The 26220-nt window shown below is 32.2% G+C and overlaps 3 protein-coding genes across 3 annotated transcripts; 1 reads left to right on the top strand and 2 right to left on the bottom strand.

Annotated features, from left to right (window-relative positions):
* Positions 1 to 1264: 1264 nt before the first annotated feature.
* On the bottom strand, positions 1265 to 2873 carry LOC124924872 (serine/threonine-protein kinase MHK-like; the record flags this gene model as incomplete). The annotated part of the gene is made up of 7 exons (XM_047464858.1): positions 1265 to 1418; positions 1649 to 1715; positions 1877 to 1929; positions 2031 to 2133; positions 2247 to 2385; positions 2547 to 2636; positions 2838 to 2873. Coding segments are annotated over 7 exons (627 nt in total), but the record flags the coding sequence as incomplete, so codon positions are not given.
* Positions 2874 to 3784: 911 nt separating this feature from the next.
* LOC124927085 (glycosyltransferase-like KOBITO 1) lies at positions 3785 to 8946 on the bottom strand. Its single transcript, XM_047467430.1, has 11 exons — positions 8572 to 8946; positions 8101 to 8250; positions 7963 to 8015; positions 7674 to 7782; positions 7442 to 7576; positions 7239 to 7283; positions 6672 to 6859; positions 5959 to 6100; positions 4918 to 4964; positions 4401 to 4488; positions 3785 to 4308 (listed from the first exon to the last, which is right to left on the bottom strand). The coding sequence occupies exons 1-11, from the start codon at positions 8896 to 8898 to the stop codon at positions 4015 to 4017; spliced, it is 1578 nt and encodes a 525-aa protein (XP_047323386.1). The 5' UTR covers positions 8899 to 8946; the 3' UTR covers positions 3785 to 4014.
* A 6060-nt stretch (positions 8947 to 15006) lies between these two features.
* LOC124926721 (RNA helicase aquarius) lies at positions 15007 to 25987 on the top strand. Its single transcript, XM_047467003.1, has 14 exons — positions 15007 to 15608; positions 16263 to 16352; positions 16920 to 16982; positions 17496 to 17582; positions 17651 to 17800; positions 17891 to 18048; positions 18860 to 19094; positions 19203 to 19313; positions 20795 to 21853; positions 21984 to 22238; positions 22503 to 22688; positions 22834 to 23988; positions 24542 to 24883; positions 25323 to 25987. The coding sequence occupies exons 1-14, from the start codon at positions 15180 to 15182 to the stop codon at positions 25659 to 25661; spliced, it is 4659 nt and encodes a 1552-aa protein (XP_047322959.1). The 5' UTR covers positions 15007 to 15179; the 3' UTR covers positions 25662 to 25987.
* The last annotated feature ends 233 nt before the right edge of the window (positions 25988 to 26220 follow it).

Below are 26220 nucleotides of genomic sequence, written 5' to 3'. Positions count from 1 at the left end.
ATATATTGGGTTGATGAAATGCCCTGTTGAAATACCCAATTTATTCTTTGAAGAAATGAGGGTAACTGACAACTGATTTTAGAGTGTTGAAGGCTTGAAGCATGTTAGTTTATTCTTGATTATGAAATCTTCCTCAAATTGGATCTATATAGTTATCTGGTGTCAATCCAAGCTGTGTGGCCCATAAAAGCCAAATTTTGTAGTTTAGGATTGTAGTAGATTGATTAGTTTCTATTTTTAATTTGATGACATAGTTTGTCACATATTTCTCCATTGTCTGTTGAAAACTCAGGATAGAGAGATTGATGAGTTAAATGAGCAATTGGAAGAAGATGCAAAATGTGTTGAACACCTGCAAGTTCATCTGTTGGAGAAGAGAAATAAAATGTCTCATGTAGAAAGAGAGAACGTGAGATTGCAGAGCCAGATCAACATGTTAATTAGTTTGGTGCAGGAAAATGACGACGAAGAACCCTAGTTTCTAGATCTGATCAATCTCTTTTATGATCAACAAAGATCAGATGATATGTGTCTTTATACTGTCTTTTATAAATTGTTTTTTCTTTGTAGAGAATTCATGATATTATCACATAGATGAGTAAGTAAATATGTAATTACATTGGTTTGTAAATCAGACATTACTCAATAATGGTCACCCTATGTTTGAGAACTTTATAAATATTTGAAATTTGATGATTTATACTGAATTTTCGAAGTTTTCGCGGACGGAAGCATGAAAAAATAAAGTCGAGTTTGGTTCGAAATAGGTAAAATCGAGTCAGGTTAGAATCGTTAACCCTGCCAACTTAAATTGTCACCCTTAATATTTTTACAATTGAAACTATACATATTCATTGTACATTTAAAGGAAAGACTAAAGCAGAAACAGTAGACCTATTATCTATACACAACTTATTAATGTCGATTTCAGAATCCTCTTAACAATCATTCATTTACTAGAACAAGATTTCCCAACAACAGATTTAAGGTTATCTAGTTTGGTTCATCTTGGAATCCTCTAGAATGTTGAACAAGAACTGTGGGAGAGAAGCAATTTTCGGGAGATTAGCCAGCAGCTCACCAAGTGAATCTATTCTCGACATCTTCGGGAGATTGCATGACTGTCCATTACTGCATTATGATCAGAATTTGTCAATTGATGAAATGAAAGGACAACAAAATAATTACTATACAAACTATAATTAGTTGCACTCTACCTGATTAACTATGAGAAGGCTCATAATGTGGAAACATTCTGGAACATTTAGGATATCAGCAGCTAGAGGAAATTAAAAGGAAAAAATATTACCTCAGAATAACAAAGATTAGCTAATAGAAAAACGTTCCTTGCTTCAGGAAATGTAGTCCAATCTGGCTTACCCAGAACACAGCAAATCTTGTACAATTGATCTGCCTCACTGCAATTAAATAAATTAAAGATTGATAAGCAATAGAAAATTGGCAAGCCATACTCAGTACTTTTGGAAATGTTTACATAGATTTGTGTAATTTCAGAAAATTGCATCTTAGAACTGCTGTTTCAATATTCAATTCAATCCTTGATGGGGAAATTTAAGAAGACTAACAATCACAATGAAGCTATTTTAATATGTTTCTTTATGTATCAGTATTAAATTCGCGTGATTACCTTTCTCCCGGGAAAATGGGACACAAAGTGAATAGTTCAGCTAGTATTGCGCCAACAGCCCACATGTCTGATAACAAGTTACAATTAGATTTCAAAGCACAACAAGGACAGCGTAATTGTAACTGCATTAAAATCGCTAAGCTGAAGATTTAGAAATTCAGGAATAGTAAGCATACAAAAAATTCATCCATTAATGAGAAGAACAAGGAAGAATTGTATATAACATACCAACGGATGGAGTATATAATGGGGATTGCAGCAAGACTTCGGGCGCTCGGTACCTTAAAGTATGAGTGAATGCAAAAAACGTAAAGATGCTTAAGACGAACTACACATAAAAGGAGGAAGAGAAGGCTCCTGAGATAGAATTGCTTAAACTTACCAGCGTGTGGAGACATACTCAGTAAAGGGTGGCACTGATGATACTTCCCGAGCCAGTCCAAAGTCAGCCATTTTTATAATCTGATTGGTAACCAACAGGTTCTCTGGAGAATCAGATAAGAAAAAACAGTTATAATTATCTCATAAGTTGGAAAAATTACTAGCAACTTGTTGACGTAGTGATAAAAGAATTGCAAGAGTGCACTTTATACCATACCTGGTTTCAAATCACGGTGAAAATACCCATTTTTATGCATATGAGCTAGTCCTTCAAGAACCTGATACATGAGATCTCTAATTTCTTTCTCTGAAAAAGGATTTTGCCTGTCTCGCATAATCTGATATAGATTATACTCCTGTAACATAGTCAGCATTCAAAATAATAAGTAAAAGGTCAATTTATATCAAGGTCTGAATTTAGAGATATCTTGGTTAAAATGACATTCTAGACATCACACAAGAAAAAAAAATCAATTTTCTCAAAGAACTTGAAGTTAGTATAGATCTTCAATGTTACCATGTACTCAAATACGAAGAAAAGTTCATTGTTCTCTCTGACAATCTCCTTCAGCTTTATGATGTTAGGATGATTCAATCTGCGAAGTGACTGCAAAAAGAACATCAAGAGAGATGAAATATAATCCTGCAAAAGTAACACTATGAAACTATATACAAGAGGGGAAGGAATGACATTTAAATAAGAGGAGCAAAAAGGTAAAGATGCATAACATCTATCTTCTGTACAGAGGTAAGAGTTTGCATTCTTCATATATTGATCGGGACAAGAAGGACAGATGGGTTCAAATACCTTAACTTCTCTTAAATTCAAGATAGGATAAGCAAATAAAGTACATTACAATGTAGCATGTGCAATCTTTTTAAGTGCCTGTTTGTCTAGTTGTTTTATGAAGGATTTGAAGATTTATATGTATGAATGTATAAAGAAATTGATATCATACTCACTTGGGAACAATTTCAGCATTTGGGTCCAATCCATGATTTTCCAACCTAACAACAATGTTCAGCAGTAATGTGAGACATCAAAAGGAAACCAGAAGAAGCGTTAGGCAGAGAATGTGCTAACCAGATGAGACACATCCTACTTGACGCATCCTACGTGACGCACCTGCGTGACGCACCTGCGTGACGCATCCTACGTGACGCATCCTACTTGACGCATCCAACCAACCAACCTGCATTCAACAAATCAGGGCGAATCAATGACGTTTTGTAAAGGAAATTAACACAAACAATCATATGTAAACAAAATAAATACAAAATATAAACGAATATAGTGAAAAAATTTGCTTTGTTCGCCGTTGGAGCCGCAGTTCGCCGTTGGAAGTTCTTCGCAGCTCTAGACCATTGAATATAGTGGAATGGTCGACGGTGCCTCTTCGATTCGTTTTTCATCGCTGAAAAAGAAGAGGAAATCTTCTCCGCCACCATTAGGGTTTCACGGCGGAGCGGAGAAGACGGGGAAGAAAGGGGCCGGATGAGAGAGAAAATGAAACGAAAATGAAAAAAAATTAAGTCTTTATAGGGTTCAGGGTGCGTCACGCATCTGGAGGGTGCGTGACGCATGGGTATAATGGTCATTAAAATATTTGGGGGTCATCAGCGCTATAAAAATTAGTGGCCCGCACCAAACATAATTAGCCCCCTTTTTGGGGTCATTTTCTCAAATTTCCCCTATATTCAACTTAATATCTTCAAAAACAAGAACAAAAAATTATAAAAATATAGAAGATAGGATGTATAAGGAATAATGCAAATGCAATGGCTTGCAAATTACTAATATTACTATTACTAATATACATAATTGTGATTCAATAACGAGTTTTAATGAGACTCTCCTTTCTCTGTGTATACACACTAACATTAATTTGCAGTAAATCAGACTCATTTTCTCTTCCAATGATTTTTTTTTTAATCAATCATAAAAACTCAACAAATTAGTAAATCAAAATTCCCAGACATTCCGATCATGAGATCGTCTCGTCCATTCCCGGTGGAGATAAAGGCGGGATAGCTGTTTCTTGATCATTCAACTCAGTAATAGCAGTAGTTCCTAATGTCTTCCTGACAGCAGCATGAGACGACGATGAAGACACAGTGTCTTTACCCATCTTTCTTGAAGGAAGTGAAACCGAAATAGAAGATCTAGTTGAGTTTGAACTATCGACAGAAGCCAAGAACTTGTCTTTTGTCAGGCTTGATGGTGCTGAAGCAATAATTGAACCGAAAACACCTGACTCCTTTAAACCTTGGATTATAGCCTGAAATAAAAGTCCAACATGAAAATCGAGTTTTGTCTGACTTTTTTATCCTATTTGGCATAAGTGGATTGTCTGAAGAATAAACTGCTTACCATGGGAGCGTATATTCTTGTTAAAATTCCTTTCTTCATTAATTTGTTGTTCAGTGCTTTGTCTGTCCATACAACATGTTCTCGGTACCTAAATGTAAGAGAATTTTTAAGCATGAGCTTGTTTATTGAAAGATTAACTTTTAAATAATTCAATCTTTTGGGAAAAAACCTTCCTTGAAGAAAAATTGATCATTTGGGTTAATTGACTGAAATATTCTTCGTATTTAATATTTTAAAATGCTATAAAAAGTAAAGTAAATGTATTTTAGTTAATGATTTGAATGATGGTGGGTTAAGAGGTTATAACCCTTCACCAAGCAAGGCCCTATATTTGAAAACAGTTCATGTTTATGTATTCTGAATCCAGACAAGAAATTGTGATTAACTTGAGTTTTAAAATGTTATCTCATCTGGATCCACATCTAAACGATAAATAACAAGTGTTTCTAAAAGAAGCTATATGTAAGCCTAGAAGAAAATAGAAAAACAGAGATACCAAAAGAAATTAATTAATTACCAGGTTAGCATTTCCTTTTCGGTAGCAGTTGAAGCAATTATGAAGGCCTGTAATCAAATTGTTATCATGAGAAAAATGCAGCACAAAAGAGTACAAGTGAATAGCCAATAAATGGACAACAGCAATACTATGTTTGAGTTAATCATGTGATATAAACTTATAAGTGGCAAGTCCAAATTACTTCCATGATACAGTTAGTCCGATTTCAGAATAAGCATTCTCCGATAAACCATTTTTCATGATACTGTTGGGAAATTATAGGGCTGTTTTGGTATTACCATATTTTCATATGTTGATCATGATATGGAAAAATAGACATTTGTAATGTTTGTCGAAAATCACAATCATCTATAAAATAATATGTTTAATTATCTTAAGGATGATTGGGAAAAAATCTCTGAAACAAAAACAAACTACATTACAATTTGGATGATAATTTAGAAAATAATTTGATACCAAATGAAAACAAAAAACAGAAAGAAAAAAAAAACTTATGCCAGACGAATTCTCTGCCAATTTAACTTTTGAAATTTTCCAATGGGATTGTGATATAGATAGTGACAACATGTCAACATACAAGTTCCAAATAGGCTCTATATGAGAAAATACAACTTTTTCCATTAAATTCATCCTATTTCATCATATCAAATTTTCAGAAGTCTGTAGGGAAATAAAAAAATATATCTCAAGCCCAAGAAATTAGGAGTAACCCAATACATCTAACTAGTAGCACTATACATCAACAAGTGACCCCAGCACATCTAATATGAAATATTAACCTAACCTGTCTCTAGAAATTTTCAGCAAGAAATAGCATATCATGGTACAAGTTGACATCCCAGATATTAAGCCTAAATCGTTGTCAGCTAATGTTACAAACAAAGAATTAAAAAACTAGTGAATGTTTTTAACTAATTGATATCAAAAGAAGTTGTATGTGCAAAGGAAAAGTATGGGTTGTGAATGTGCAAGAAAACGATAGAGAAACAAAATATCTAAAAAGCTAAAAGATAAACTGGAGAATGGGTGGACAAAACTCACAGATCTGTCAAATTCCAACATAAAGCATCGTTTGACATCATCTTTTGTAGGCTTGCAGCCACATCGATCACGTCTTGAAGTCAAGTCTGAGAACTTAGCATATGTGTAATGTAGAACGGCAGCCTCTTCAAGTTTTATTTCACTGAAAGATGACGAAACAGTTGTTTGTAAAAGTTTCTGTATTTTAAATTATGAGATAATCACCATAACAAAGTCTTGTGATTACAAAGTTAATTCATTAGTAAATAGCATATGATAACCCCTGAAAATTAATCAAATTACATCATTATAAGGGTAAAATAGTCTTTAAAATGCAATATTAGTTCCAAATTTTATCAAATCAACTTAACATATCATGTACTTAAAATTTATATATTTTGATTTTGTTTATTCGAACATTTGTTTTTCGGAGACGTAACTCCTTCGGCATACCCATATACATTAATTTTTTAATAAACTGTAGATGATAAGCAGAAGCAAGAATCTACAAGATGCTCAAAAGTTGGATTATGCTGCTTGTGAATCATCTTAACACTGTGTCTTGGTATTACTCTCCGAGATAGCAACATGAGAGAAACCCCATCTGATTTCTATGCAAGTTCTCTAACATGTCAGCATATCTCTAAGAGTAGGGGACAAAAATCGAAATGGTTCATACACATCACTTTAGTTGCATTTGTATGTTAATAAATGATAGGATGGAAGTCACATACTTTGGGGTTCTCATGTAATTATGCCATCTATGAGCACCATTAGGACGAAGGTGATTCTTAACTCGAGCAGCTGATTTACCATTTCCATATGTCAAAAAGTAGTTTGGATTAGAACGTGTTGATTCCTTATACATTCCAAAATATGTATCTTTTGGAAGATGATCATAATTCTTCTTGAACATTGATACCTGTCATGGAAGATAGTTACTCAAAGGATGCATATCTCTCAAAAAACCCATCAATACTATATCAATATGATGAAAAGGTGGTAGTTGCATAATTTGTAAAATCAAGCTATGTTTGGTTCGGGCTGAATTGGAATTGGGGGTCCAATTCCAAATTCTTGTTTGATGACTTAAAATAACACACTGAAATTGGAATATTAGTTCCAATGGAATTTAATGTATATGATTTTTTAAGTTTCAATTCCATCATTCCCACTTCAGCTTTGCAATTCTATGATTTCTCTAAAGAATTGAATTGTAATTCAATTTCAATTCTTATAAAATTGGAAGTTCAATTATAAACATACAAGCATAGCCTAGATGATATCTAATATAGAATTACCTCTGTGAAAGGTTCTTTGATATCATCTCGTTCAACACTGCTCTCCTGAATAAAAATACATCACCTTTAGTACCAGTACCTCCAATGTTCAGTGACATGAAGATCCAAATTATGGCAACAGAGTGAGAAGAATTGATGAAGCAAATAAATGTGTTTCAATATTTTCAGCAAGCAAAGCTAACCGAAAATGTTTCTCAACTCACATAATTGGGGAAAACAACCATATCCACGTTTGAGGGCACTTCAAGTAGTAACTGTCTCAGAGAATACTCTTTAGCACCTGCTGGGTGTAATAGCTCATCAGTGTCAAGGTGCATTATCCAATCCACACCAGCTTCCTAGCAAAGATGCAAAATTAATGAATAAAAAACACTATATAAAACAAGGAGAAAGATGGAAGACAAGCTGATATTGAAAATAAGGAACCATTCTTACCCTTGCCATTACTATTGCCATCTCCATGTTTAGAGATTGCTTCACAAAAAGTTCGTAGTTGCACGGTTTATAAAAGAAGCTAGATAGCCATGTCTCATTCCAGATGCGGCTAAAATCCACAGAAAAACAAATAAACTATCAAATGAGATTGTCCTGACTACTACAAAGCAACCCGTTAGAAAAAAATATACATAAATGCATGTCGTCAAGTATTCAACTGAATCAAGAAAAGTATATACTTCAAAATATCCTATAGGGCTTCATAGGTCAGGTTGCACAAATAACCAACCTCTTGGCCTGTTGTTCTTCTAGCTCTTTAGTCCTATATATAACTTTTACTCCCTGAAAAGGAAGAATAAGAAATCATGAATAAAAAAAATCAAACAAAAGTATGCTGGACAATGGCTATCAATCAAATTATACTTACAGGAATAGATTCTAGAACTTTGGAAACACTAGGAGATGCAGCTTTTCCTTCCACAAATAGGAAGAATGTACTCACACCAATAACCTTATGATAGAACATCCATGGCAGAATCTGGTTCAAACCCGCGGATGTACTTGTGGTTATGCATATCTGAGCATATAGTAATCAAATTATTAAGTAATTGCACCCGTTCCTAATATTAATCTAGAATATAAGTAAAAACATAAACAAAAACGGACAAGCTCCTTCATACAATGTTTCATCTATAAATTAAAATCTCAAATTATGCGTTTGTTGATTCATAGATCTAAATTCACATTTCCAATCTTCTTCTTCTTCCTCCCACAAATTTTTTTATCAAGCAAGCATGAAGCGATGCAGGAGAATGAATTGAACCGAATGCGTAGATCAGTCCAGCATAAAAAACAAACATGACGGATATAAACAGAAATACAATCCAAAAAAACGAACCTTGGGTTTGAGATCGGATCCGAAATTAAACTTCCAATCATGATAATAAGGAAATGACGGTAAAGAACTTCTGCCAAGATTAACACAGTCAGCAGACGAAGAGTGTCCTACAGTAGCCAAAGGTGATGTATCCATTCCGGGAAAGTTGTGAGATTCCTCCGGCGACCAACGAGCAACGGGATCGTGGACACCGCCACCACGCCATTGAAGAAGGAAAGCGAAGAATGCAAGAGTCAGGGGAAGGAGTGTTAAGAGAAGAAGAAGCTTAGAAGCAAATGAGTTCTGCGAAGAAGATGAAGAACGCGTAGATGAGTGCAGACCCGCCATAGAAAGCAGGATGAAGAGAAACAGAGGAGCGAGAAAGATAGAATTTGCTTCTTCCTTATGAGATTTTTATTTTTTACCAATGGGGAAAGCTAAATTAATTAAACTACTAAAATTTAATTAATTCAATTAGTAATAAATTAGTTTTTAATGACGATTAACCTGTCCTAATCCCTTCACTTACATCAACATTCTTATTTAATGAATTTGGTACGCTTTAAAATATGAAATGTATTTATTAATAAATAAACTCATTTAATTTCTTAAGTCTTAAGTAATTAAATGATTTAAGTTAGAGTTTTATTAATTAAAAAGGGAAAGAAAGAAAAAGTTAGAATCCAAAAGAGCATGTTACGGTCAAAAAATAAAAAGAGTAAAATATTGTAGTAATGTTTTGAATAGTTACAGTAATAAATAAATAAATAAAGAGAATCAAAATGAAGGCACGCTTATTTTATATGATCTCACTATGTGTTCTCTTTATTTTAGTAATATATTATAGATACAAGTTAATATGACATTTGTTGAGTTACTTATTAACTTTTGAATAATTATTATTTTCAATTTTATTCTTAATATTTTGTAAGGATTATTCTCACATTTCCATTGCTTTGTTTGACTTTTATTTTTATTACATTAGTCATTTATTGTTGATAACTTTTACTTCTTTTTTAAGTTCTTTTAACATTTTAAAATTAACTTTTTTTTTTAAAAAAAAAAATACAATATATAAAGTTCAATAGAGGATATACTTTTTTTTTTATCTTTTTTTACATTATCTTTTTAGAGGGATGACTATGCAAATGTATGATTCAATACTCTATTGAAATATTTCATGTTTATAAATTGGATATATAATTTAATATATATATATTCTCAATTATTTTGATTTTTTAAAATATCAATTTATATTATTTACGAATTATTATATATATATATATATCTTTATTTGAATTAAAATTTAGACTTTAATTTTTATTTTATTTTTGTCTCATTAGTAATTTCTTGCCTGTTGGACTTTCTTTATAGTTTATGTCTTTGTGACTCCATTTTCAAGACTTGCCCTTCCTATAACCCCCCCCAATAGATTAGCATTTATTATTTCTAAGAAATTATGCTTTTTAAGTGGTCCATTACAATATTTTATTCTTTATTATTGTTATTCACACTATTTAATTATAAAATTTCAAAATTTCCACAAAGTATACTTTGTTATTTTGAGAATCATTATAAGTGTTCGATTTGCATATTTTTCTTAAATATATTTTTCATATGTGTCGATCATGTGTTATATTTTTCATTTTACAGGTGTAGACTTAATAATAATAATATTTTTATTTTTCTATCTAATTGATAATCACTTTTCTGAATGAACTTGTTTTATTTTTATCAGGGTTACTAAAATTATTTTTATCCATTATTTACAACATAAACATAACTCCTCTCATTCTAATTTTGTATATATGGAAGTACCAAGTTTATATGTAGTTTTATCATAAACATCTTTTTTATTTATCAAAATGAGTTTTACCTAATAAATCAAAAACCTCAATTTTTTTTCATAAAATGACATAAAATAAAGTGGGACAACTAACTTTTACCTAATAAAAATAAAAATTAAGACATGTAAGTGTGTAACATCATCAACATGATAATCCCAATACTCTTAAACTTTAATTTATTTTAGCAACATTGACTCATATTGAACATTTTTGAAATTGAAAGCTAATAACATTTATTTTTATAAAAAAATCTTAATAGATAACGTCTTGCCAATTATTATATGATCAGATCCAAGAATTTGAGTTGGTTGGACTTGAAAAAAATATAGAGTGTGCTTATAAAAATAACGATAAAATTATGGATAAAATGAGAATATAAATGTAAGTTTTACTAAAATTTCAATTTAAATACATAAATAGTGAATTAAATTGAAAAATGATAATAAATTAGAGAATAATGTAAAATTTCATCGTAAAAATAAATTTATTAAGTTTCTCGAGGTGTGCTTCAGCCTATCCGAGCCCGTATATATATATCCGCTCCAAAATAAGATTCAGTTTTATTTTTGTCGCTTAACCTTGGTAAGTATTTTTTAATACAGTTTTTAATTACAATTCTTATATTTGTTATAATATTTAAAATTCAAATTGTATCTATAGTTGAAATCAAATAATTATAATCCCAACAAATTTTAAATTTTTTCAAACAAAACATCTTAATTTATTATTTACAATTCAAACAGATTATTATATTAATAAAAATTGAATCTTAAACTACTCTTTTGTCATTTAAACTACTTTAGTGGGTGTGTTATAGCTTAATATCATTACTAATATTTATTATAATTATTTCGAATTTAAGAATTGTAATTATATTATAATTTTTTCAAACTTAAGAATTAAATTGAATTGAAATCTATATATACGATGATGTTTAATTTTTAAAGTGTTCGGATTGCCGGGTCGAGAGTTGTGATTAATTTGAATATATATGTGAGAGTAAACAGATACTTGGGTCGGATTGTGAGTTGACCCGTCCATAAACTTAAAACGGTTAAAAATAAAATTAAAAATGTTATATGCATCCTAACAAAACAAATCCAACCCTTTAACCAACTAGGTTAATAACACTTTTTTATTTTAAAATCAACACCAAATTTGATGAACGCGAGACATTTTAACATATAAGTTCAACTTTTTAACTAACTATAATATATATATATATATATATATATAATGATGCTTAATTTTTAAAGTGTCTGAATTGTCGGGTCGAAAGCTGTGATTAATTTGAATATATATGTGAGAGTAAATGGATACTTGAGTCGGATTGTGGGTTGACCCGCCCATAAACTTAAAACGGTTAAAAATGTTATACGTATGTTTTGAACTTGCAAACTAACAAAAATAAGTATAACCATTTAACCAACTAGTAACACTTTATATTTTAAATTTAACATCGATTTTGATGAACGCTGGACATTTTAACATGTAAGTTCAGTTTTTTAACTAACTAATATATATATATATATATATAATGTGATGCTTAATTTTTAAAGTGTTCGGATTACCGGGTCGAGAGCTGTGTTTAATTTTAAACATTGAATACATATTATTATTATTTTTTTTATAAAATTTATTTTATTTTTATTTTTATTCGTTTACATCGCACGGGAATCATTCTAGTTTTTATAATTCTAATGACAATTTGAATCTCGTCTTTGAAACAAGCCCTAATAATACTTTTTACATCGATTATAATATAAGATAATATATATAAGATATTATAAATTGTGATAGTATCACAATTTGAATATGATTTTGCAAGCCAAAACAATATTTTTACGTCAGTTAGAATATAAGATAATATATTAAGTTATTATAAATTGTAATAATATTATTAATTTTTTTTTTTATAAATTTAATATAATATCTATATAATAAATATAACTCAGGTACCTTCAGATATAACCTTCTAATAAATTTCCTTTCTTTATTCTAACAATGTCATTTATCAAATATGATATGGAACACCAATTTTGAAATATATTAACAAATAGTTACCTTATATAAATCTTCGTTTTTATAAATATTAAATGATGTCAAATATATATGTATTGTTTTATTTTTTTAAGTGTGTTTTAGTCCTAATGAAGGGACATTTTCATCATTGATGCATAGGGGTGGGTCGGTACGGTATACCTTAATGTTTTATCTATACCTTATACCTTACCTAAAATTTCGGTATACAAAAAATACATACATTTACCTTACCTTGATTTCGGTATACTTTGATTTCGATACAGCTTAATTTCGGTATAAAAAAAATTCATACATTTACCTTACCTTAATTTCGGTACGGTATTGACATTATACCCTTGATACCTAAAAAACATATTAACTTAAAAAACAATCTCATTGGTAAGGTAGAGATTGCATATAATGAATAATGTTTCAGTATAATTATATTTTGATATTATTCATAAATTTTATTTCTATAATTAAATTAATGTCAAATTTATTTAATTATTTCCTTACAAGTATTATATATATATTTTAACTTATAAATACTATTTCGGTATATCTCGATATACCAAAACTTTAAAAATCTCATACCTTTACTGTAACAATAATTTCGGTATCGGTATCATATCTTACATTTTTTTCGGTATACCTTAAAAATCGATATTTTCGATATATTGCGTTACGGTATTTTTGATATACTTTTAATATGGGTATTTTTTCCCACCCCTATTGATGCATTCCTTCATTTTCATTCGCAACATATTATCTGAATTTTAAAATTTCATGAATCATTGTTTTTTTTTCATAATTAAAAGTTATTGATTTGTTTATGTCATAAGGACGGACCCAAGATTCGGTGGTGGACTTAAAATTTTTTTTTAGGATGAGCTTAAATAAATAACAAGAAAATTTTGGATAAAACAAATAAGAAAAAGGTAAGTTTTACTATTTTTTTAATAATTAAATAAACAAAATAATGAATTCTATGGAATATTTTTTAAAAAATAGGGGTGAACGAAAATTTTAACCGTAAAAAATTAAAAATAAATAATATATTTATATTTTTTTTTTCGGGACGACTCCCTTACATAGAACCGTCCCTGTATGTCACTGTCTTGTGCCTCATACGATCTTAGACTCGCTCGTATTAGTTGTTACAACAAAACATATATACAAATTAGTTAAAATATGTTTACAAGATAATTCACTAGAGTAGTTTATATGACAAGATTTAATAATTCAAGTTCGATTGTTACGGCAAGTACTAAATTTAAGTTGCGATCATGAGAGAGATTGCATTAATCTTCCATTAAACTCTTGTAAGAAAAAACACAACAAAGAGATTAATGTAATAAAAAACAATAAAATGATTTTTTTTATTCTTAATAAATGATATAGCTTGTTTATTTTCAATGTATTTTTTTATAAAAATTAATTATCGTTGATTTGAAATAGAAGTTACGTATTTAAAATTATTTAGTAAATAATAAAAATAAATACTACAAAATCAATAATTAATAATCTAGATATTAAATTGCATAAATAATTTATAAAAATAAAAGTCTCATTAGAAATGATCCAATGATTACCAGATTCGTTAAAAATTCCTCAAAAGTCGAATTCATTTCAATTTTTGAACGATGACGATTGTAATAGAGTAAACTGAACGAACCAATAAAACGATATGGGAAGAATCTTTACCAAAAATTCTGAACGGCAATCAAAATTATCCTTAGCCGAAGGTTAGTAACCAACGCCAAAAAAGGTCATGCCAAATTAAAATGAACAATCTATATATATGACCGAAATAATGAGAAGTCCATACAAATCTTGGAAGGATACATATAAGAGGTATTCTATATTAAAGATCAAATCAAATAATTTTTCATTGAAAAATGAAAAATAACTCCAGATCCGATTATTTTGTCTCATTTGCTGTTAAGAAGGGAACGGACACAGACTCGAGAAATGATCATCAACACAATCGGAGGGTATGAGCAACAAATGACCCACCGACAATTGTGAGTATTATTTGAACTATAAAAATCCGAGACGAAAATATTGATCCGCTAAACAAGATGTCAAACCGAACAAAATGCAATATCTACTAAAATCTGAGTGATGAACAAAAAACAATGCGGAAGAACATTTCCGATGCTAAAAAACCATTCAAGGCTAAGAAAATTTGATCTATCAACTTCTTATCAACTTCTCTAGAGTTTATTTTTTTACAGCGAAAACAATTTGCATCAATAACTTGTGTCAACCATATATATATATATAATAATATGGTAATTATTCAAAATAAATTTAAAAAAAATAAGAATTTAGTCCAATTTGATAATATAGATTAAAGAAAAAATGTTTAGTTGATTATTCTTTGTAACTCAAAAGTAAAATAAAATTCAAAGTAGTTTATTTAGTGTGTTATAAATAATAATATTTTTTGTAATATAAAATTAATTATTTGATTGGAAAAAACAAATTAAAGAAATTTAAAAAATTTGGAAGCATATTTTAAATTATTTTATTGGAAATTTAAAATTTAGTATATAAAAAAAAATGGGAAAACAGTATAGGGAGCGAAAGGGCATCACAAACGGAGAGGGCTTAATTATCTTCAACCTAAAACCCTTCTCAGTATGATGCTTCTCTTTCAAATTCAAAACCCTAAATAAATTATTCATGTCTGAAGCAGCAAGTTCCAATTCCAAGTGATAAAGAAAGACCAAAAGTTCATTACTGGGGAGAGAAACAATGACGAAAGTATACGGAACTGGAGTGTTCGACTTCAGACGCCATCGAGTGGCTGAATATCCAGTTGAACAATTGCAGCAACAACAGATACCAGAGAAGACTTCGGATTCGCAAACCGGTTCAAATGTGCCCAGTTCCATAACTCTGAGCGAGATCCAGCGAGACCGCCTCACTAAGATAGCCATGGAGAATTGGTCAAAGGCAGACGGTGGCGAGGGTGGTTCTAATAAGCCTTTTAGCCCAGAACTCGTGAATGAGATCTACGAGACAGAGCTGGTGGTGAAGAGCGGGAGAAATCCTGTGCCGCTGCAAAGGGTGATGATTTTGGAGGTTAGCCAGTATCTTGAAAATTACCTGTGGCCAAACTTCGATCCGAAGACAGCTAGTTTCGAGCATGTCATGTCGATGATTCTCATGATCAATGAGAAGGTGTGTGGTATTTCATTGCTTCCCTTGTTTTTTTTGCTCATATTTTTGGTACAGGTAATCATACTATTCCTGCTAAGTGGATGTTTTTGAAGAAATGAGAGAACTGTAGAAAATAGCAAAAATGTCTTAATTTCGTGGTCACTGACTTTAATAAACTGCGATGCAATAGCATTGTAATACTTTTATATGACTGTTGATCACCATATATATATATTTTCCTTTGGAGGTAACCAACAGTTCATCAAATCTCGATAGAACAATATTCTAGTATCCCATTGTTGGAAAAGATAAAAATAAGGCGTCTCTTTCGATTTTTAATGGTTAAAGCTGCTTAACTTATGAAGAACAATGGAAATTCATTATCAGTTACTTATCTATTTGATACAAAGTATGTACTTTACAATATCTAAATTGTGTAGTTTTCTCACCTTAGGTTTCTAGCTAAGGAAAGGGAGTGTCCAAATGGTGTCTCCCTCGCAGTGAATATTGATTCCTATTTTTGTTTTCCTTTTGCAACTTGTATGGAATTTAACAATGATTGTGATTGGTTGTTCATAGCTAGTGATAGTGGATGTGTGGTTTATTGGTAACATCGTTGACTTTAATTCTCAATATAATAGTTGTGAGATTATAATTGCTTATTCATATCTGCAGTTTCGGGAGAATATTGCTGCATGGAGTTGTTTCTACAGCAGAAAAGACATGTTCAAAGAGTTTCTTGAATGTGTTCTTCGATTGAAAGAGGTACATGCTTCTACTCTTTGATTGCTTCAATATGATTTGGTGCAATATGATATACATATATATATATATTTCATTCTTAATATGACTACTAGCTATATAACCATGTAGAATTTACATTACAGTTCAGCTCAAAGTAAAGAGATTGTAATCTATGACATGCAATACCACTGTGAGGTTTTTTTGCAAAATAAATCAAATACTAAGGGTATTATTGGTCATTGGATCAGAATAATCCATGTTTTCATCAAACTAGATTGTTTTCATCAAACTAGATTGTTTTCAAATAAGCTGATTTTTAATCCAAATAACTCCACATCAAACAAGGCCCTAATGGCTACAAAAGAAACACTTTGTATTGATTTTTCTCTTTATTTGATGTAAACCATTAGTTTAGTGGTCTAAGTGTTGGTTGAAACACATGTTCTTTGGATTTGGTTTTCTTATTATCTTGGTATAGTTTTCTCTTAGGAATAGAAACTGTCCGTTCCCAATTCAAAGACATCACTATTTCGGTATTTCCTCTATCACTTTATTAAAGCTTCATTATTTATTTGCATGAAATTACAGGGAAGAAGCTTGAGTATTGCAGAGAAGACAAATTACCTGCTTTTCATGATTAATGCCTTTCAGGTACTTAAATCCTGTACAAGTACTCAAAGCTCTCATATTTGTTACTGGATTATTTTTTATTTGTAGTTTTAAATAATATTAAACATATTCTTTCAAACATTGGGGAAGAATATAAAATCTGGAGTAGTTTGGATTTTTTTATAAGGTTGTCCTGTTACCAAGTGTTAAGAATTGTGTTCTCCATTTTAATCTGGAACGATATGTTTTTGGGTACTGATGTGTTAATATTGGTTTTTTCTGTGTTCCCATGTGAGCATGCTGAACAGTACAAATGCTATGAATATGATTAATAGGCGTAGTTTGATGTCTTGTGATTTGTGAGCTTCAAAATGCAAACCGCTTTTATGATAGTAGTCACTTCCTTTAAGTTATGTGAACATTTTAAAACTATGCAGATTGTTTTTTAGTATTATGAATGAATACAAAAGTTGTATATAGTTTCAGATCAATACTTCTTTTTGAATTTATACTGACATCTGACTTCTTGTGTTTGTTTTGTCATAATTCTTTTAGAGTTTAGAAGATGAAATAGTGAGCCAAAATATCTTAAGACTAGCAAGTCTACAATGTTGGCACAGCTTATCCTATGGTCGTTTTCAGGTGAGCTTTTTAGAGGGGATAATTGTTTGTTTTTGAAATAGTCTGCTTATTAGCTTCCCTAATTGCAGATGGAGCTCTGTCTTAATCGAGATTTAATGAAAAGATGGAAAAGAACAACAAAGAAGGCTAAAGAAGCAATGAAACGTGGAGAAGTATTTGATCCCTCAACTATGGTTGAAGCTACGTTTGTGAGAAATCTTATCCACGAGTTCCTAGAGGTGCACATATGATCTTTATCAGTTACATTATCATTTCTCTACATGTGATTGTTTTCTCAATATTTTCTATTGGTCTCATCCTCTGTGTAGGTACTTGACTCCAAGGTTTTTCCCAACAGAGAGAATGGGAACGAGAATGATATGCTAGATGCAAGTGAATTTTTAGAAGCTGGTGATGCCTGTATATTATACTGCGAGAGGTTTATGGAGTTTCTTATTGATCTATTAAGTCAACTTCCAACAAGGAGGTAATAAAATTTTCCTGCAGTTATATCTTATTACAAATGAGGTCTTGTTACATAAATGCTGAGCTGGTTAATCTTGGATTCTGCCACTGGGTTTGTAATGTGACTAACAAATGAGGTCTCTGTATCTAAAAAGTTGGCATACCTGCATTTAATGGGATTGTGTTTTTTGTTATTAGACTTCTAGAATATTTCTATTATTCTATGTGATATACCTTGTAAGCAGAGAAGCATGAGCAGGGATACCTTATTTGCAATTGGGGTTTGTGGTGCCACACCCTCTCCTGGTTAATATTCCTCATTTCCAAATATATGTTTTTCTTATTTGAAGTTTCCTTTACATTTTTACTAGTTCGAATTATGTAAGGATACCAAACTTTCCATTTTTATCTGTTGTAATTATGTAAGGATTCTTGAGAATTTTCATTTTTCAGTCTGCATTTGCTTTTATTTTTTTGAAAAAATGTCAACTTTTTATTGAAATCGAGAGTAAAACGCAAGAAACGTTCCTAAACAGTTTGCATAAAAAAAGAGGGTGAAGAAAGAAAAAACCAAAAATACAATAAAGTTAGATTCCGATAAGCCCGAGATAGTCCCATCCGGTGCACATCCCCTTCTTCTTGATTGATGCGAATGTTTGAAGAAGAAAACCTTTAATCTTTCTTCTGCATTTGCTTTTATGTATTATCTGAACTTTATGTTGGTTTGTCTTACTGTAAAATCTCTTTGCAACTACTGTTTTATTTTAAACCGAAATCCTTGCTATAGCTCATGACTAAATATGCTGTTTATTCATTTGGACATTTTGCTGCAGATTCCTAAAGCCACTTATTGCAGATGTAGCTGTTGTTTCTAAATGTCATTTAAGCACCCTTTATAGACATGAGAAGGGGAAGTTATTTGCCCAGTTGGTTGACTTACTACAATTCTATGAAGGCTTTGAAATTGATGATCGGTTAGGGAGACAAAGAACTGATGACGAGGTTGTCCAATCGCATTACGACCAGTTTCAATCTTTTCAGCTTCTTGCATTTAAGAAGATCCCCAAGGTATGCTTTCCAGTGTGATGGTTCTATTGTTTTGAATTTATACAATTATTACTTTATTATATAATAAGTTATTCTTGAAATTTTTTTTTTCTGGTTTTGTTTTTGTAGTTGCGCGAACTTGCATTGGCTAATATTGGCTCGATACACAAGCGGAAAGATCTGTCAAAGAAACTCTCAGTTCTTTCTCCTGAAGAACTCAGGGATCTAGTCTGCTGTAAGGTCAGTGAATATATTAATTGACTGTACACTGTGTTGCACGGATACTTCAAATTTTTTTTTGGAGTATCGGATACGGATACGATACGGAAATACGTGTATCAGATATGGAAAAACACGTATTGTTGACTTTTCGTAGGGTTGACCAATCCGATACGGGTTGGTACCTTTTTGGATACGTTTTTAGTAAAAAAAAAGAGTTAAGAGTATCAAAATGAATAAAAAATAGAATTTGAAAGACTTCAATATTTAACCTAATTAAAACCTTTTACCCTTCTCTACCGCCGTAAGTTAGACCGTAATCCATTTTCTTACTTTCTCCCTTTCGGAAACATCCATTGTAATGGATATTATGAAAATGAATGAGTTTCTATTTTTATTTAATTCAATATTAAATTTATATAAATATTATATATATAATTTGCGTATCCTAAACGTATCGTATTCTATATTTTCAAAATTTGCCGTATCCATATCGTATTCGATACGATACCCGTATCCGTATCCGTGCAACATAGACTGTACACTTTGCCATCAAAGAACCATATCACGTGTTAGGAAATATCTTGATATTTTTTTTTCTGGGATATTTGAGGTCTTCTCCTAATTTGATGGCTTTTTTTCTTTTCCTGTCATGCGAAGTCTTAAATGTCGGTAGCGTACATATTAATGTTTTCTACTCCTGAAATTTTATTGACTGAGACCCTTGTCACCTAGGCTTCATAGGAGCAAAATTTGTCATATAGGAGTTATTAAACTCGGTATTCTTATTTATTATAAAGTACCTTTCGTGTCCCTTTCCCGCTGATAATATCCTAGATCTGTCGTTCATGTATTTCATGTACTTCATTCAAATTCTTTTTAAGATTCCTTTAGATTCTGGAGGAAAGTTGTGAATTGTGAGCCAATTTGGATTCATGGCAGTATTTATTTTAAGTACAAATGTCAATACAGGTGTTAAGTTGCTGATTTAGTTTTTTTAAGGACGGTCATTAGGAAATTGAGAACAATAATTGACACTAGAACATGACTTGGCTTGGAACCAAAAAGATTATAACAAAAACATAGGATTCCCTCTCAGCACCTTTAATCTGGTGGATCATATTCTTTTATGTCACAAATCTAATATCCTTAGATAAAGTTAGCATATCAAGTTTTTTATGTAACTGAATAAAAGAAAAAAGAACCTCATCTTAAACCAAAAAGCTGATGACTTGAAGCCTCATCTTTAGGAAATGAACAATTGCTCATACAAGACTAGCTAACATGAGATATGGCATGTTTTTGTGTCCATATAGTAATGGAGAGGAAAATCCTGAATGAGAAGAACCATATGGCTTATTCTCCTCTTAGATATAAACTGCATTACAAAGAACCACATCTTGCTTGTCACTTCCCTCTTTTTAGGCCTTCATTGGATGTATAAGGTGTTGAATTTATTCCAGATATTATTTTTACTAATTGAAATATTTTTCTTACTTCAGCTCAAATTGGTATCAAAGGATGATCCTTGGTCAGAGAGAGTTGATTTTCTCATTGAAGTAATGGTTTCGTTTTTTGAGAAACAACAATCTCAAAAAGAGGCGATAAATGCCCTTCCTCTTTATCCGAATGAACAGATAATGTGGGATGAAAGTCTTGTTCCTAGTATCAACTACACTGGTGAAGGATGTCTGGCATTGCCTAAGCTTAATTTGCAATTTTTGACTCTTCATGATTATCTGCTCAGGAATTTTAACCTCTTCCGCCTTGAATCAACTTATGAGATACGGGAGGACATTCAAGAAGCTTTGCCTCATCTTCTTGCTCACATTAATAATGAGGGTGAAACTGCCTTCCGTGGTTGGTCAAGAATGGCTGTACCAATCAAACAGTTTAGAATTAAAGAGGTAAAGCAGCCAAATATTGGAGAAGTTAAGCCATCATCTGCGACAGCTGAAGTCACTTTCAGTATTTCTAGTTACAAATCACATTTAAGATCTGAATGGAATTCTCTTAAAGAACACGATGTTCTTTTTCTTCTATGTATACGTCCTTCATTTGAGCCTCTGAGCACGGAGGAAGCTTCTAATGCAACTGTCCCACAGAAGCTTGGTCTTCAATGTGTTCGTGGCTGTGAAGTTGTTGAGATACGCGATGAAGATGGAACTCTAATGAATGATTTCACTGGTAGAATCAAACGGGATGAATGGAAGCCCCCAAAAGGTGATCTGAGAACGGTAACTGTTGCTTTAGATACAGCTCAGTATCATATTGATGTTACTGACATAGCAGAGAATGGTTCAGATGATATCTACCATTCGTTTAATATACTTATGAGGAGAAAACCCAAAGAGAACAATTTTAAAGCGATTCTGGAATCTATAAGGGATCTAATGAATGAGTCATGTATTGTGCCTGATTGGCTGCATGATATATTTTTGGGATATGGCAATCCTTCTGCTGCACAGTGGACTAATATGCCCGATCTTCTTGAGACAGTCGATTTTAAAGATACCTTTCTTGATGCTGATCATGTTAGAGAGAGTTTTCCACATTCTAAGGTAGGCAACTTCGTTTTTTACTTGGGTGTAGTTTTCATAGAGCAGACCTTTTTCTATTTCTCATAAGTTCCTTTTACACAAAATATTGCATATAAAATAACTACTAAGTTATATTTCTTTTCTCTCTCAGGTTTCCTTTACTCATCCTGATGGAACAGAGAACTCATCACCCAAGCCTCCTTTCCGGATTCAGCTTCCAAGAAGTTTAAAAGATGTTCTTGCTCTTCCTGGAAATGAGAAGTCTGCACTACCTCTAGCTAATGGTACGGTAGATGCCAATTCTGAGAAAGAAGAACTTATTGTTGAGGCATATGTTCCACCTGATCCCGGTCCGTATCCACAAGATCAGCCAAAACAGAATTCTGTTAAATTTACAGCCACACAGGTACTTCAATGTTTACCATTTACCATCCCCATTCTCCACCAAATCTCCCATTATAAAAAATTTTTAACAGATGCAAACAACAAATAAAAATAAAAACACAAACAAACCAAAACTAGGGAGGATAAAAAGGAAATCACTGTCATATTGTTCTCTGATGGGCTTCCCTGCATTCAGTCATGATCTCTTCTCCCTCCCCCCCTCCCATGTGTATACATTGTTTTTATTTTCATGAATGCATATTTCATAATTGAGGTGAAACTGCAGGTTGGCGCAATCATATCGGGGATCCAACCAGGTCTGACAATGGTGGTTGGTCCACCTGGAACTGGTAAAACTGATACAGCCGTGCAAATCCTTAATGTCCTCTACCATAATTGCCCATCGCAGAGGACATTGATAATTACTCATTCAAATCAGGCTTTAAATGATCTATTTGAGAAGATTATGGAGGTATGCTTTTTACTTTTATTTTATTACAATATTTCAAGCACATCCTCAGTATCCTTCTTGAAGTATTCTACACAAATGTATTCATATTGAAAAAGGATAAATGATCTTCAGAATACTAATAAATGTTTCTTTGTGATCTGTAAAGAGGGATGTTCCTGCTAGGTACCTTCTTCGCCTTGGTCAAGGTGAACAAGAATTAGCAACTGACCTTGATTTCAGTAGGCAAGGCCGAGTAAATGCAATGCTTGTTCGGAGGCTGGAACTACTTGCTGAAGTTGAAAGGCTGGCAAGGTCTCTTCAATTGCCTGCGGACTTGGGTTACACCTGTGAAACAGCTGGGTACTTTTGGCTGCTTCATGTGTACTCACGCTGGGAGCAATTCCTTGCTGCTTGTGCGGGGAATCATGAGAAGCCCACTTTCATTCAGGATCGTTTTCCGTTTAAGGAATTCTTTTCAAATGCCCCTCAACCTGTCTTTACTGGAAAATCCTTTGAGAAAGACATGCGAACTGCTAAGGGTTGTTTTCGCCATCTCAAGACCATGTTTCAGGAGCTTGAAGAATGTAGGGCATTTGAATTATTGAAGTCAACTGTTGATCGGTCCAACTATCTGATGACCAAACAGGCAAAGATTGTAGCAATGACTTGCACCCATGCTGCTCTGAAGAGGAAGGATTTCCTTAATTTAGGGTTCAAGTATGACAACTTATTGATGGAAGAAAGTGCACAAATCTTGGAGATTGAAACTTTCATCCCGATGTTATTGCAGAGGCAGGAAGATGGTCATGCCAGGCTTAAACGCTGCATATTGATTGGTGATCATCACCAGTTACCTCCTGTGGTAAAGAATATGGCTTTTCAGAAGTATAGCCATATGGATCAAAGTCTATTCACTAGGTTTGTTCGTCTAGGAATCCCATATATTGAGCTAAATGCCCAGGGAAGAGCCAGGCCCAGTATAGCTAGACTTTATAACTGGAGATATAGAGATCTAGGGGATCTTGCATCTGTAAAAGAGGATATTGTTTTTCATAAAGCAAATGGTGGATTCTCATATGAATATCAGTTAGTGGATGTTCCTGATTACAATGGCAGGGGCGAGACTGCCCCTTCTCCATGGTTCTATCAAAATGTTGGAGAGGCTGAGTACATAGTCAGCGTCTACATATACATGCGCTTGTTAGGCTACCCTGCAAACAAGATATCCATCTTAACAACTTATAATGGTCAGAAGCTTCTCATACGTGATGTAATTTCCAGAAGATGTGTTCCTTACAGCTTCATTGGCCCGCCACACAAGGTAAATATGTGAAAATTGACTATTTGTTTTTGTGAACCCTGTTCATATTATGTTTATTAAAAGGGTAAGCATTTGCATTGTTTATATGTGTGAAACACCAGGCAAAATCTAGAATGCAAGGAATTGGGAATATTTTTCAGATAAAGCATGTTTTTGCAGAATTTCACTCATTCTGTTGTCACACGATAGCTTATGCAAGTTACCATCTACATGCCTCTCAATCTCATGCAAACTTTTCACCATTTGCTTGCAAGCATAATTATTGACCCTTTTTTAGGTTGAGGCCAATTTTAGAGTTAATTTCTTGCTAATGTTATCTGGATTTTGATAGAGATTACATAGAAGAGGATGGGTTAGTGACAAGAATTGTAAATAAGAGAGAGTGGCAAACTTGCAATAAATTGTTGAGTGAGATATATAAATACTTATGGTCACATTTGTATAGGTAGGTTATAATTGAATGAGTTTTTTGGTCCCAAAAGAACAAGATTTTACAGGAGGGATTGTGAGATTTGGAACAACACATCATCTTTAATTGCTCTCCATCTTTCAGGTTGCAACTGTTGATAAGTTCCAGGGGCAGCAGAATGATATAATCTTGCTCTCTCTTGTAAGAACACGATTCGTGGGTCATCTTCGTGATGTTAGAAGATTGGTTGTTGCCATGTCTCGTGCTCGGCTTGGACTTTATGTTTTCTGTCGCCGTTCCCTATTTGAGCAGTGCTACGAACTTCAACCCACATTTCAACTTCTTCTTCAGAGACCTGAGCATCTAGCCTTGAATTTAAATGAACCAACTTTGTTTACAGACCGTCATGTTGACGACACAGGACCAATACATTTTGTTAGTGGGCCTGAAGAGATGGAAAACATAATCAACTTCAAAATATATCAGGTATTGTTTACTTTTATGAATCTTTTGATCTAGGGTAGTTATTGAAAATCAGATTATTTGGATAAGAAAGACATTAAGGGTGTGTATTTTTAAAATATAGAGTATTTTGATATTTTGATTATTGAGTAGATTGTTGTTTATGAGATTTTGGGTTATTTGAAATTAATCCCCACATTATCTTGGGTTATTTGAAAAAATCTTGGTTATGAACCCAAAATTACTATAATTTCTTTTTGTATTTAAAATTTATTTTTTATAAAGTATAAAGTAAGGGTATTTTAGTTAATGAATTGATGATTTTGATGGTTGAAACTTAAAAGTATAGGTGATATGATACATATTTTCTTGAAATAATCAAACAAACTCCTTTGATCAAGTAAATTAAGAGCTTTAACCCACTCCAAACTTATAATTTTCTTGTAATTGTTCGAATGTTCAGGCACAGACAGCAAGTCATCAGTTTTCAACTCCCATAGAAAATACATCCGTGCAAGAATTAGAAGATGGAAGTACAATGGCTTCAAACAGTGCAACTGATGACAACAACTTAGATACAGCCATGGAAACAGAAGATAACTCAGATAAAAATGAAAAAGTTTCGAGCGAAGAAGGCCTTGTGACAATAGGAACTGGGGAAGTTACTGCAGAAGAGGAGCCAAATTCAAATGATGAAACTTCTAATCCAAATTCAAATGATGAAACTGCTAATCCAAATTCAAATGATGAAACTGCTAATATTGGAACGAATTCAAATGAGGAAACTGCGATGGAGCAATAGTTACGATGGACTAAATCTCAAATGGTGTGTAATATGCCTTCATGGGAAAGCTGAGAAGAACCGAGGCTAGTATATGAGAATTAGAACCTGCAGAGAATTGTTTTGAATTCGAAATGTGTAGAAATGATACCACCGTTTTGTTCTGTTTGTTCGACTGGTGGATTGTAGCCTTTTAGTCGGCTTCTTTCTCGATTAATTAAAGCAGCACGTAAAAGCATTGGGAGACGACAATTAGTTTTATTGAACAAATTTTCTGTTGTAAAATCTGATTTGGCTGGAGAATCTGCACTTTCATTTTACCATTTTAACTTTAATTGGATTTATCTCACTTGTTTTCTGTTTTTTATATCTGCTTTCATAATCTTATTAGGTCTGGTATTCAAACTGATATACCAACTCGATTGAATAAAAAAAACAATATAGAGTTTTCATATAATAAAATTCGATTTATTATGATTCGGGAAATATATCAACCAATGTTGGGATATACTTGTCTTTTGTTTAACAGCAAGTTGATTTGAAATTATTATAAGATTAATGTTTTTGTATTTAATTTGTT

The sequence above is a fragment of the Impatiens glandulifera genome, chromosome 2 (assembly GCF_907164915.1).
Source record: "Impatiens glandulifera chromosome 2, dImpGla2.1, whole genome shotgun sequence".
Lineage (NCBI taxonomy): Eukaryota > Viridiplantae > Streptophyta > Magnoliopsida > Ericales > Balsaminaceae > Impatiens > Impatiens glandulifera.
The sequence above is the reverse complement of the archived record's forward strand: the minus strand, read 5'-3'. Positions and strand labels throughout refer to the sequence as shown.

Coding starts and splice junctions, on each gene's coding strand:
- LOC124927085 (XM_047467430.1), bottom strand. CDS start 8,898: ATGGCGGGTCTGCACTCATCTACGCGTTCTTCATCTTCTTCGCAGAAC. Junction 7,284..7,441: donor TGGTTGTTTTCCCCAATTAT/GTGAGTTGAGAA, acceptor ATTTTTATTCAG/GAGAGCAGTGTTGAACGAGA. Junction 4,309..4,400: donor CAAGAATATACGCTCCCATG/GTAAGCAGTTTA, acceptor CTTTTATTTCAG/GCTATAATCCAAGGTTTAAA.
- LOC124926721 (XM_047467003.1), top strand. CDS start 15,180: ATGACGAAAGTATACGGAACTGGAGTGTTCGACTTCAGACGCCATCGA. Junction 16,353..16,919: donor GTGTTCTTCGATTGAAAGAG/GTACATGCTTCT, acceptor ATGAAATTACAG/GGAAGAAGCTTGAGTATTGC. Junction 18,049..18,859: donor AGTCAACTTCCAACAAGGAG/GTAATAAAATTT, acceptor ATTTTGCTGCAG/ATTCCTAAAGCCACTTATTG.